A 13,875-nucleotide genomic window follows, 5' to 3' on the forward strand; every position below is an offset into this window, starting at 1 on the left:
CGAGTGATATAAAAACAAATGCACGCTAACACAGTGCAAAGAAAGAAGGGGGGAAGGAGAGCCTCTCCGGGAGCGGGCAGACCAGGGACGTGCGGCGGGTGGGGAGGCGGGTGAGGCAGAGCCTCCCCGCTGGGGAGAGAGCCAAGGGAGGAGCTGCCTACTCTGCAGGGACGTGCGGCGGGTGGGGAGGCAGGTGAGGCAGAGCCTCCCCGCCGGGAGGGAGCCCAGGACCCCGCCCGGCGTGCGAGGGGCGCGCGGAGGCTGCGGCCCCGCCCCGGGGAGTGGCGGCGGGAGGGCGCCGCCGCCTGGCGCTGCCGCGCCGGGCCAGTGCAGACGGGGATGTCGGAGGGCTGCGAGGAGCGCGAGGCGCTGCTGCTGCGGCCGGGCGAGGGGGGCGCGCTGGCGGCGGCGCTGATGTTCGCGGCGGGCGTGCTGGGCAACCTGGCGGCGCTGGCGCTGCTGCTGCGGGCGCGCGCGCGGCGGCGGGCGCGGCGCGAGCGGCCGTCGGCGTTCCCGGGGCTGGCGCTGGCGCTGGTGCTGACGGACCTGCTGGGCACGTGCCTGCTGAGCCCGGCCGTGCTGGCGGCGTACGGGCGCGGGCGCGCGCTGCGGGCGCTGGCGGGCGGGCGGCTGTGCGCCGCCTTCGCCTTCGCCATGGCCTTCTTCGGGCTGGCGGGCACGGGCACGCTGGGCGCGATGGCGCTGGAGCGCTGCCTGGCGCTGGGCGCGCCCTACCGCTACGCGCGCCTGCTGCGCGGCCGCCGCGCCGCCCTCCTGCCGCTGGCCGCGCTGCCGGCGCTGCACGCGCTCTTCGCCGCGCTCTGCGCCCTGCCGCTGCTGGGCTTCGGCCGCTACGTGCAGTACTGCCCGGGCACCTGGTGCTTCCTGCAGCTCCACTTCCCCGGCGGCGCGGGCGACCGGCGCGCGCTCGCCTTCGCCCTGCTCTACGCCGCGCTGCTGCTGCTGCTCGTGCTGGCCGTGCTGCTCTGCAACCTGCGCGCCATCGCCTGCCTGCTGCGCATGCGGCGCGCCCGCCCCGCGCCCGCCGCCCGCCCGCCGCCCTCCGTGGCGCAGGAGCTCGACCACCTGGTGCTGCTGGCGCTCATGACGCTCGTCTTCGCCGGCTGCTCGCTGCCCTTCACGGTGAGTGGCGCTCCTGGGAGGGACTCCGGGGGAAGGCGCCGCGCGCCCCACTCCTCGGACTGAGGTCCGGCTGGGGCCCCTCCAAGTGGCGAGGGGAAAGCACTCTGCACGTGCTCGGAAGCAGCACGTGCGGCGGGCAGGCCAGGCAGAGCCCGCAAAAAGCACTGAGGCGCGGGGCGTGGAGGCAGGTGAGGCAGAGCCTCCCCGCTGGAGTCCTTCAAAAAGTGCCTCCGCTGTGTGAGGCGCACAAGAACTCTTCCTCGCCTGCCTCCCCACCTCCTCCTCAGAAGTAGCCTTGGCTTGTGTAACAGGTCCACACGTCCTGGAATTGGTCCTGTCCTGTCCCGTCTGTTGCTGGATTGAGGCTTCAAACGCCGCCGCCCCCCCCCCCCCCACCGTCACCCTGGATAACATAAGAGATGAGATAGCAGACAGGAGCAGCTTTCATGCACGATGCTTGGAGCACTTGAATCAGAGCCTGCCTCACCCCCTTAGATAAGAGTCGGATCACTTCTGAAGAGAACTGAGCAAGGGAGGCATTTGTGAGATGAAGGTTAGACAGCCACTTCACAAATCCCATTGAAGCAAGAGCTGGATCAGCTTGACGTATGGATTTCCTCTAAGCGTGTGCAGAGTGCCTTTCCATAGCCAGGCAGCCTGGAACCACAGCAAGTCCTTACAAGACGTTAGGAGAGAGGCCAGAATCCCTTGGTATTGGTGGAATTCTTAGCGTTTCTTTTGACCTAAATTCAGTCATTGGAAAACACCCTGAGGAGGAAGCTAATAAACAGGAATCAGAAACTGGGAATCTGCGCAGTCCTGTAGTTTCCACAAAGATAAGTCCTGCCTCACTCACCTCCTGGAGTTCTTTGAGGGTATCAGGAGGTATGTGGATGAAGGCTGTGCAGTTGACACTCTGCCCTTCGGCTTGCAGAAAGCTTTTGATGAAATCTATCATCAAAGGCTCTCAAGTAAACTTAGCAGTCATGGAGTAAGAGGACAGGTTCTTTTTTGAATTGATTGCTGGTTGAAGAACAAGAAGGAGAAAGGAATAGTGGACAATTCTTACTGGGGAGGAGAGTAAGAAATGGGAAATCGTCAAATATCAGTCTTGGGGCCATTATTTTTTAACTTGTTCATAATTGATCTGTAGTTGGGGGGTGGCCGAGTCTGCAGATGGCACCAAATTGTTCTGGGTGGTTAAAACCAAAGTGGATTGTGAAGAGTTCCAAAGAGATCTCTGCAGTCTTGGTGGATAGGCAACCAAATGGCAATTTTACGTGTTAAGTGTTGCCATTGAGGCAAAAAATCCCAATGTCATGTAACACACTGTCAGAGCTGTTGGTGACAGCTGTTGGTGGAGTCAGAGCTGTTGGTGACAAACCAGGAAAGAGCTCTTGGGTTAGTTCATTGAACAGCTCTTTGAAAATATTGACCCAAAGTGCAGTAGCAGTGAAGAAAGCAGATTCCATACTAGGGGTAGTTAAGAAAGTGATCCAGATAAAACTACTAATATTATAGTGCCCCTCTATAAATCTATGGCGCGGTTCCAATCACCACTCTGCAAGCAGGGTATTGTAGAGCTTGAAAAAGTACAAAAGGGGGAAGCCAAAATGGTCAAAGCCTGGAGCACCTTTTTAGGTAAGGCTTCTGGGGCTTTTTAGCTTGACCTGTAAAATTAGGCATGGTTTGGAGAGAGTGGATCAAGAGAAGTTCTTCTCTCACAACGCTAGAATCAGGAGACATGGTTCTGGCATTGTGGTGCTGACAATGTGGCAGTGTCTTATCTGGCTCCCCTGGCACCAGTAGATTAGCACAGGGGGTGGGTGGTAGGTAGGGAGGAAGGGGGAGTTACAGGTTGGAGAGGGAGAATCAGAGCAAGGGCTGCGGCCATTGGGAGGCATTTCATGGGTGAGCAGGGAGCAGTTATTGGTGGCAAAGTCACTGCTAATATCCTTTGCTCCCCACCCAGCCTTGCTTGTGCCACCCACTTGGACTTGTGCCAGCCAAAGAGCTGGTGCAGATCCAAGTAGACCTATAGGGCAACAGAGAGCTTATCTGGAGGTAAAGAAACAAAAGTTCCCTTACTTTCAGGAAGCTTCCTGATGCCCCCCCTAGGATGCCTCTATGGCATGACTGCATCAGTGCAAGTTGCAGAGGGAAGGATTGGGGGAGAAGTCATGGAGGGCAGGTCTGCCAGTGGCTACTGGTCATGATGGATACGCGCCACCTCCAGATCCAGCTGCAGCCTGCCTCTGAATCCCAGCCACAGGAGACCAGTGGCAGGAGAGCAGTCCTCCTTACTCTCCTGCTCGTGGACTTCTTAGAGGCAACTGAGTGGCCGCTGTGGGGAGGAGGACACAGGACTGAGTGGCCCTTCCACCTGGTTTTGCGAGGCTTTGTGCTTTCACCCTTTCCTTGCCAGCTATTTTTTCCTCACAAAATGCATGCGGCTTTTCTCCCATAGAGTAAGAGATGGGGGACCGGTATGTTGCTCCCTTCTAGAGAACCAAGCAGTGGAAGGGGGGCAATTTTGAGTAAATAAAGCTGCCGGGACAGAAAGGGGGAAGCACCTCCCCACTTTTCCGCTGCTAACAACCAGAGCCTCCTGAGGACACTCCTCAAATCTGTTGTCTGTTTCTGGAGTTGGGGGAAGTAACCTCAAAATTTGCCAGATGTTAGTGTGTCCTTTCACCCTGAAAATTGGCTTTTTCCCTGCACCCCAAAACCAGATTGTAGTTTAGCTGCCTTGGCAAATGTCTATACCAGCTCCTAGCAGCAAATGGCTTAAAACATGCCCAGAGGGTGAAAAGTGAAAAATGGACTCAGGCGGATTCCCATGGATGCGGAGAGTCATCCTAGCATTTGTTGCCAAATGGTCTTAAGTGTACTTAAATATCTTTGCTCCCAGTCCCAGTTTACATTTTCCCATCTGGCTTAAAGGCAGAGAGCCTGGGAAGGAACAGGTGGGGACAAGCTTCTGGAGGAAAAATCCATTACGGGGTACAAGTCATGCTGTGTATGCGCAACCTCCTGATTTTAGAAATGGGCTCCGTCAGAATGCCAGATGCAAGGGAGGGCACCAGGATGAGGTCTCTTGTTATCTGGTGTGCTCCCTGGGGCATTTGGTGGGCCACTGTGAGATACAGTAAGCTGGACTAGATGGGCCTATGGCCTGATCCAGCGTGGTTCTTCTTATGTTCTTATGGAGGCCATGATGGATTGATTCTTAGAAAAGGATCACTGCCCTCCTATGGCCTTTTCTGGATTGGGAGGAGTTCCTGAATTTTCACTGCAGGGTATTAAGAACCTGAGGGCAGCCCTGCTGAATCCACCTTGTCCCGCATCCTCCTTCTCCCACTGTGGCCAACCAAATGCCCTTAGGAAGCAGGATGAAGGATGATGGTACCCTCTCCTGCCATTGTTCCCTGGCAACTCATATTCTTCACTAGTACCCATCAGTGGACCACTCTTCCTCCTTCACAAATCTGTTGAATCCTTTCACAGCCATCTAAGCCAGTCTCGATCAAGACTCTTGGTACTGGAGACTGGTTACACCTGTAGAGGGTAGTAACCATCCTCCCATGATGGAGGGGGAGTGGCCTGTGAGAAGTTTCTCAGGTACACACATTACTTTTAGGACTGGGTGAATACCATGATTTTGTGAGAACAGAATGCCACAAAGATCGTATTACTGAATTCTGCTTCCTGGAATCTCTGCTTTCGTTGAAAAGAAAATCAAGTGGCCAGTCCTTATGGGTACTAAACTCAGATGGAAGCATATGGGGCTTCATATGCAAAAAGATCCAGGGGCAGAAGGGGTGGTAAAGTCCTATTTCTCTTCACTGGAATCAGAGCTGCAGTGCCCTGCACAGCTGATTCTCTCCCCCCACAATGAGAAAAACCATAAGAAATTATGCAAAATACAAAACATTTTATTTACTTATGTGTTTATTTATACATTTATTTCTATTTTGCCTTTCGCTGAATAGTCTCAAAGTATCTAAACTGAGTATAAAACAAAACAATAAAAACACATTTTGGCCATTTAAGAAACAGAGACTGATCAAAATACAGCATTTCAACAGCAGCAGACCCAGGAACCACTCAGCTTCCCAACTCAAAAGCCTGGCAGAACCAGTGCCTCTTAAGAGCTTTTTTAAAAGCAAAGAGAGAGGGAAACTTGTGAAATCCGCGAGGCAGGGAGTTCCCTGTATAGGGGCTGTACGTCTACCACCCAAGCCTCACTCAATGACAGCACTTAGAGCAGAGCATCCCCCAAAGACCTTAGCAGACAGGGAAGGGCAAAGGTGGTTCTTGGGGACTGAGGACCACAACTGTAGCAACCAGCTCCTTGAAATGAACCCAGTGTAGCTCCTGCAGGTTGGGAGTGATTTCAGAATTCTGCAGCATCCAAAAGCAGGTTCCACTTCCAAATGCTCCTCAAAAGCAGCCCCACATTGCAAGAGTGACCAGAGCACAAGTGCCTGTGGCCTGCTTTCCTGAGGAAGAGCTACTGTTGTGCACCATCTGAAGCAGAACAAAGGCACCCTCAGCCCCAGTTGCCACCTGCCCACTTGGGGAAGTGCTGGTCAGATCCAGGAGCACTCCTCAGTCATGTGCTGGCTCTTTTAGGAGAAGAACTACTCCAGCGATAGCAGGGTGACCTCCCCTGGATCAGCTCTCCTGTTGAATGGCAGCACCACTGTTTTATCTGGCTTAAGTTGAGGACGAGCAGCCCAATTCTGGAGCAGCAGTACCAAAGCAGCTACCGCTGTGTCCAGTGAGCACCAGGAAGCCGACGAGAGCCTCCTCGGGGGAAGGGAACAAAAGTCCCCTGGGGAAAGCCTCAAGCCCCTCAGTGGGGCTTCCCAAGTCTGCACCGGCTGTTTTGCCAGAGCAGATTTGAGAGACTCTATGTTAGGCTTTTCAGTCCAATACAGAATTCAGGATAAGGTGGAGCAGAGCTCCACTAGTCCCACGCCCCTCCTGCCCCAGTTCCTCCTGCTGCCCCACCCTTGTTCCACCCTCCCCTGGTGGCAACGTGTCTTCCTCCTGCCGACACCAGACCTGGCACCTGACTGGTGCCCAGGGCCAGCACTCCCTATGCTCCCTACTCATATTTACGGCACCTAGCACTGGTGCTAAGACACAGCACTGGCGCTGGGTGTGTTCAGGATTGGGCCCTAAATCACTACTATTCAGTCTTTTCCAGGTCGTGACCCAAATACGTACATACAGGTAGAGCCTGCTTATCTGTTGATTTTACATCTGTGGATCTGGCTCAGCACGGGTGCCCTGGACTCAGCCTCACCTGAACCCTCCGAAGGCAACCGGCACTGTGCTCCAGTCACCTCCGGAGGACTTTCTGAAGCCCGCAGAGGCCACGTTAAGCCGCACGTGGTCTCTGGGCTTCAGAATAGCCCGAAGAGCCTAAAAAAGCGACTTTTGGTTTCAAGTGACATTTTAATGCTTTTTAAGGCATTCTGAGACCCAAGGAAGCCCTCCAGGGAATCACTTCCACTTTCCCTTGGGAAACAAGAAATAGTGTCTTTTCGCCTGTATGGGCCATTCTGAAGTCCGCAGAGGCTGTGAGCGGATGTGCATGGCCTCTGCAGGTTTCAGAAAGCCCTCTGGAGGTGACTGGAGCACAGCTCCGGTCACCTTTGGAGTGTTTAAGGGGCCAAAACCCACGGATTTCATTGTCTGCAGTTTTCAGTATTCATGGGGTGAGGGTGGGGGTCCAAGAATGGATCTCTCATGAATACTGAGGCCCCACCTGTATGTGCGTACATAAAGTATGGGACTGGGGGCCTACCGCCAATCTCATCCCCTTCCCAGGACCTGTCTCCCTACCCCCTGCCCCCGTCGTGGATAATTGTGTAAAATAAGTGAGAGTGAAGCTTGAGCCATTTTTGTTCATTTAAGAGGCAAGCTTTGAAAGGTTGCTGCGACCCCCCCCCCCAATGAAGCTTTGCACCCCCTTGGTGGCACAACCCACAGGTTGGAGAACACAGCACTAAATGGTGCAGAATAAGAACACGTGCTCCATCTGATTGCAGAATTCAGCTTTTCATAGAGCACAACGTAGATTTTCTGGATGCAGAATTTCAGTGTTTTTTTAAGTACAGTGTGTGCTAAACACCCTGCTTGGATCAGCTTCCTGCAAATTCTCTCTCCCCCCATGGGGTAGGTGTGCACAAAGACCTTCTGCTTCCCATATTGTTGCAGTGCGTTTGACGCAGTGTAGGGCCGGCTTGAGAGATGAGGGAAAGGATTGCGTAGTGGTGCTCTGGAGACCATCTCTGGCGTGCACAGCTCTGTACTGCTGTTTCCCTACACAGCACATCTGTTCCCATGGGACAAGGCATCATGCCACTAGCCCTAATTCTAGCGATACTCTTCAGCCCAGTCCTATGCTGGCTGCCAGCATCATGGTACAGCAGCAACAAAATGACCACTGCTGTATCTGCAGGGATAATGAACCAGCTGGAGGTCTCTTCAGGGTCAGGGAATATTGGTTCCCTTACCCTGTGTCATAGAGGAGATCCTTTGGGATCCGGCCATCATCCATTCTCACGACATGACCAAGCCAATGCAGGCGTCTCTGTTTCAGCAGTGCATACTTGCTAGGGATTCCAGCTCGTTCCAGGACTGTGTTGTTTGGAACTTTGTCCTGCCAGGTGATGCCGAGGATGCATCGGAGGCAGCGCATGTGGAAAGCGTTCAGTTTCCTCTCCTGTTGTGAGCGAAGAGTCCATGACTCGCTGCAGTACAGATTTGGCCGGATCCCAGAAGATCTCCTCTATGGAGAACTCGTGCAAGGAAAGCACCCTACAGGTAGACCACAGCTGCAATACAAGGACATCTGCAAGAGGGATCTGAAGGCCTTAGGAGTGGACCTCAACAAATGGGAAACCCTGGCCTCTGAGCGGCCCGCTTGGAGGCAGGCTGTGCAGCATGGCCTTTCCCAGTTTGAAGAGGCACTTGCCCAACAGACTGAGGAAAAGAGGCAAAGAAGGAAGTCCCATAGCCAGGGAGACAGACCAGGGACAGACTGCACTTGCTCCCAGTGTGGAAGGGATTGCCACTTCCGAATTGGCCTTTTCAGCCACACTAGACGCTGTGCCAGAACCACCTTTCAGAGCGCGATACCAGAGTCTTTTGAGACTGAAGGTTGCCAACAGACAGACCCTGTGTCAGGACCAGGTAGTCCCTATGGGGCTACTCAGATCTGCATGAGCTCAATTGCTGGTGCAGATTTGAGTAGGGCACTCAGGTGCGGGAGGGGGAATAGAATTTGGTGGCCTCTGCCGCCATCCCTGACCCCCTCCTGGGCTCTTCTTCCCCACTTAGGTTTGCCCCCCTCGCCTTCCTGCCCCCCACCCTGGAACACCTCCCTGTTCCTCAGCGGCCAGCTCATCACTGCAGGCTCCCACCATCCATCCGACTGGCACAGAGGCCCAGCACCAATTGGCAGTGGCCTCTGCTGCACCATTCCTCTCCCGGCCACTGCAAAGTGCCTTATGGTATTTTTGCAACAGCCATTGCTGGGGCAGTGCACAGACCGCCAGCGCTGCCCTGGCATAGGATCTGGCCCTTAATACTCATTGTAAAATGGGGGTGGAGTCATCTGGATGAACCCAAGACAGTCCCTCCCTGTCTCTCCATGTGTGTGAGTGAAATTATTACTCCTGAATGGCTCCCCCCTCCCAAAGGGATAAGGGCAGCCTGCAGACATTCTTTCTGGCTTATTTGCCTTGGGAGAGTTGTCAAAACCTGCCTTGGGTGGGAGGAAAGAAGGCTTTCAGGAAGTAGCACGTTTGGGGTGTTGAATCTGAACTGAGCAGTAACTACAGACCGAGCCACTTTTGAAGCCCTACATCTGCTGAGCCAAGATGAAAAGATAGCGACCTCCTGCACACAGCTCCGAGTCCAGGAAGAGCTTTTATAATCACCCTGAAAAATCAGTGCCTTAATTAGGTTTTGGTGCAAGAGCCTTCTGCATGTTGAGCAGAACACAGGAAATGGCTCCGGGTCTGGCTCACGTTCCCAGGTGAAGCTGTGTCTGTGGTTTTGCCTGCCTGTCTACGTCAATTTCCCTTCACTGCCTCCTTTTTCCCCCTTCTCCCAAGCAGCAAAAGATGTAAACCTGGAATTAGCAATGGGCTGGATGCAGGCTGCTACATCCAAGCTCTGTCCTGATGAGGTGGCGACATGGTTGCTGGGCAGTCCTTCTGAAAGGTCACAGGCACATGACTGATGTTTCTTTCATTGGGGGACAACCCCAGTTTTTAGCCCTTTTTCTTTTAACATCCTCCTATCATGCCTTGTTCTGCTTCTTCCTTCCTACACATACCCCATGCATGGTGTGCCCTTGTTAGGGCTTGGGGTGTGTGATCCCACATGTTATAGGCCTCTTGGGGGGGGGGGTGTAACATTTTCAATGGCATCACTTTTGTCCAGTGTAAGGTGCTGGTTCCCCCATTTCCTGCTCTCAGCCCACATTTATCTCTTTCTGCTTGTTTCTTTATTCCAATAGCTACTAGCTTATCTGAGGATTACACAGGCCTACAAAACTGAGGGTCAGAAAAGTTTTTCCCAAACTTTATGGTGTCTCTTGATATGAATTTGGGGTGCCGATTCCAAAAATGGCATCCATTTTGCCCTATCAATTCTAGTTTTGGAGATATAGTATAGCCTCATTTGTGAATGGTTCAAACAGCTTCCTTATGAGGAAGCCATGGTGTAGGCTTTCTCATGAGGAAGCTGCTTGAACCATTCACTAAAGAGGCTATGCCGTGACTTCAAAAGTAGATGTGAAAGGGCAAAATGGACGCCAATTTTTGGAATCAGCACCCCAAATATGCCGTTTAAGGAAGCAAAATGTGTGATAGCCTGTGTTATTTATTTTAAAATATTGCATCCAGAAAGGATACAGAAAGGACATTCAGAATATTTGACCAATATCCAGAAAGCATACATGAATAGAGTGGATAGAGGAAAATTCTTTTCCTTCTCACACAACCCCAGGACCAGGAGACATCCACTAAAATTGACAGGTGGGAGAGTTAGAACAAACAAAAGGAAATATTTCTTCACCCTTATTGTTTATTGTTGGCATCCTTCAGTCTCGAAAGACTCTGGTATCGCACTTTGAATGGTGGTTCTGGAACAGCGTCTAGTGTGGCTGAAAAGGCCGATTTGGGAATGACAATCCCTTCCACACTGGGAGCAAGTGCAGTCTGTTCCTGGTCTGTCTCCCTGACTATGGGCCTTCCTTCTTTGCCTCTTAGCCTCAGACTGTTGGCCAAGTGTCTCTTCAAACTGGGAAAGGCCATGCTGCACAGCCTGCCTCCAAGCGGGCCGCTCAGAGGCCAGGGTTTCCCACTTGTTGAGGTCCATCCCTAAGGCCTTCAGATCCCTCTTGCAGATGTCCTTGTATCGCAGCTGTGATCTACCTGTAGGGCGCTTTCCTTGCACGAATTCTCCATAGAGGAGATCCTTTGGGATCCGGCGCATAATTAAACTGGAACTCCTTGCCACATGATTTTTTAGAGGTAGCCTATCTCTGAATGTCAGATGCAAGGGTGCCTTGAGTGCTCCCTGAGGCATCTGGTAGGCCACTGTGAGATACAGGAAGCTGGACTGATCCAGTGGAGCTCTTCTCATGTGCTTACACAGTAAGAACACAGCTAAAATAATGAAATGGTCAAAAACAGCAGTGGCAAATTCACAATATCAAAACCCAGAAGGAAACCAGCACATCGAAACCCTAACTGAATGTGTCGTTTATTATTATTAATTATTAACAGTATTTATATACCGCTTTTCAACTAAAAGTTTACAAAGCAGTTTACAGAGAAAAATCAAATAACTAATGGCTCCCTGTCCCAAAAGGGCTCACAATCTAAAAAGATGCAAAAAGAACACCAGCAGACAGCCACTCGAAAAGACACTGCTGGGGTGAGGTGGGCCAGTTACTCTCCCCCTGCTAAATAAAAGAGGAGCACCCACTTGAAAAAGTGCCTCTTACCCAATTAGCAGGGGACTAATTTGTCGTTTGTCCCATAATGCCTAACAGCACAACCCTGTGCACATTTACTCAGAAGTTGTATTCAGTGGAGCTTACTCCCAGGAAAGGGTGCATAGGATTGCAGTTTAAGGGCCCAATCCTATTTAATTTTCCAGTGCCAGTGCCCAATGGGGCATGCTCTGCATCCTGTGGTGGGGAGGCAGTCAGAGGCATCCTCAACGTATGGGAACATTTGTTCCCTCCGGGCTGTATTGCAGTTGCACCAGTACTGGAAAGTTGGGCAGGATTGGGCCCTTAGAGACTCAGACATGCACAGAATCGCTCTGTGAGCTGTGAATCTGGGCTTCCTCTGTTGGCATCTTGGTTCTGCTCATGAACTCAGAGAGTGCCCTCAAGCAAGCCACTCCTTCTCTGCTTCAGTCTTCTCCATCTGCAGTATGGTGCAGGGATCTTGTAAGTTAAGCAGGGTCAGGCCTGGTTAGTACTTGGATGGGAGACCGCCTGGGAATACTGGGTGCTGTAGGCTTATACAGTAGTCTTTTGAGACTGAAGGTTGCCAACCATCTGCAGTATGGTGATCATGATACTGACCTACTTTCTAGAGCGGTTGTAAAGATTCCATCATAAGAAGTCCTTGACATAAGTGCAAACAAATGTTACACTCGCTTTTCATTCCAGGTCCGTACCTTCATGAATCTTGTCCAGGAAGGAGATTACAAGGCGGACCTCCAGGCAATGCGGCTGCTGTCCATCAACTCCATCATCGACCCCTGGGTCTTTATCATCCTGCGGCCACCCGTCCTGCGGCTGATTCGTTCTGTGCTCTGCTGCCGGGTCCCTCTGAAGCCCCAGGCTCACATCAGGGATATACCTCCCCTTGCCAACACACAGCCCGCCAAGCAGGGGGACTGCTGCAATCCATAGACCGCTACTCTTCTGGAGGTGGTGCCTGGCAGTCCTTGGGTACAGGGGCTCTTTCAGGGTGTTGCAGATACACAACTGGAATTTTGCACCTTTGGACCACATCTTGTTAGATCCTCATCTGTGCTGCATTTTGGACAGGGAGGGGCATCTGGGAGCATCAGCTGAAGTAGCTCCATTTTCCAAGCAGTCCCCAAACCAAGCTGCCACCATCAGGACTGGTTCCTTCTCCCTCCTGAACTCTGGGATCCATGTACTGCTGATGATGTCATTGGACCTTTATGCCAAAGGTTAAAGTGTGGAGCCAAATACCAGAGTTCTCCCACCCCTTCTGCTTTTGCCATAACTACAGGTTATATATATATATCCATATCAGTAGAACTGTATTTAATTGATTATCAAAGAGACCAAATCCATATGCCTTTATGGTGCCTTATGAGAACATTTGAAGCTGTTATTTGCACACTGAAATGAACACCTACCCCTTTGCAATGTGAGTGTCTGTAAACACTGGGAATGGGTTCAAGGGCAGGCCGGACACAGTCACTTCAGGGAGCAGTGAAGCACAGAGTGCACTAATGCAAATGATGCATCGGACTGGCCCATCCATGAGGCCAAATGAAGCAGTTACCTCAAGCAGCAGACAGGTAGTGGGTGTCCATTTCTGGCCCACTGCTCCTTCTCCAGATGCAGATGCCAGATGCAAGGGAGGGCACCAGGATGCAGGTCTCTTGTTATCTGGTGTGCTCCTTGGGGCATTTGGTGGGCCGCTGTGAGATGCAGGAAGCTGGACTAGATGGGCCTATGGCCTGATCCAGTGAGGCTGTTCTTAGGTTCTTAACTACAATTCCCAGGAAGCCTTGCAGGTCTCTTGTTATCTGGTGTGCTCCCTGGGGCATTTGGTGGGTCGCTGTGAGATACAGGAAGCTGGACTAGATGGACCTATGGCCTGATCCAGTGGGGCTGTTCTTATGTTCTCCTTCTGCACCCTGGATTGAAAAAGAAAGGAAATGTGGAGAGAGGAGAATGCGGACCTAGAACTCTGAAGAGTGGGAGGGGCAGAGATCAGCACTTCGCTGGGTGAGGGCGGCAGCATTTGGCATGTGGCCTCAGGCATCAGAAGGTCTTGGGTCAGTCCTGCTGGTGGGCTGCCCACCTTCTTATCCCATCCTTGATAAGATAAAGAGCACCCATACTCTCCTTCCCGCTGATGCCCCTTCCTAAGATTCCACTGAACCCAGCTAGATGCAGGAGTTGACGGTTTACAACACATCCAAGTGTGGGGGTTCTAGTTCTGTGAGAGGAAAGACAGAAAGGAGGAGGGACTTGGAGTTCTGGGTCTTGGATGGGTTTGGTCTGCCAACAGCATTATCTGTAATGGCTAAAGGGAAGCTCCGTGTTTGGAGACAACAGATGCTTCAGAGAAACAAGAAGAAAGGGAGGCTGTCACCTTTTACCGTGCTTGAGAGGCATCTGGGTGGTTGCTCCTGGACCCAGAATGGTCTTTGCCATGTTTGAGCAGGACAGTCCTGCGTTCATGTTCCTGCCTTTTTGTGACAACCGCAGGTCAGCAGAACAAATTCCTCTGGTATTTATGGTTGGCAACCTTCAGTCTCGAAAGACTACGGTATAAGCCTACAGTGCCCGGTATTTCCAGGCGGTCTCCCATCCAAGTACTAACCAGGCCTGACCCTGCTTAGCTTCCGAGATCAGACGAGATCGGGCATGGAAAGACTACGGTATAAGCCTACAGTGCCTGGTATTTCCAGGCGGTC

General features: G+C 52.3%; 1 protein-coding gene across 1 annotated transcript; it reads left to right on the forward strand.

Moving 5' to 3' along the window:
* Positions 1 to 339: 339 nt before the first annotated feature.
* PTGER2 (prostaglandin E receptor 2) lies at positions 340 to 12,158 on the forward strand. The gene is made up of 2 exons (XM_066624383.1): positions 340 to 1,143; positions 11,858 to 12,158. The coding sequence occupies exons 1-2, from the start codon at positions 340 to 342 to the stop codon at positions 12,101 to 12,103; spliced, it is 1,050 nt and encodes a 349-aa protein (XP_066480480.1). The 3' UTR covers positions 12,104 to 12,158.
* The last annotated feature ends 1,717 nt before the right edge of the window (positions 12,159 to 13,875 follow it).

The sequence above is a fragment of the Tiliqua scincoides genome, chromosome 1, assembly GCF_035046505.1.
Source record: "Tiliqua scincoides isolate rTilSci1 chromosome 1, rTilSci1.hap2, whole genome shotgun sequence".
NCBI classification, from domain to species: domain Eukaryota; kingdom Metazoa; phylum Chordata; class Lepidosauria; order Squamata; family Scincidae; genus Tiliqua; species Tiliqua scincoides.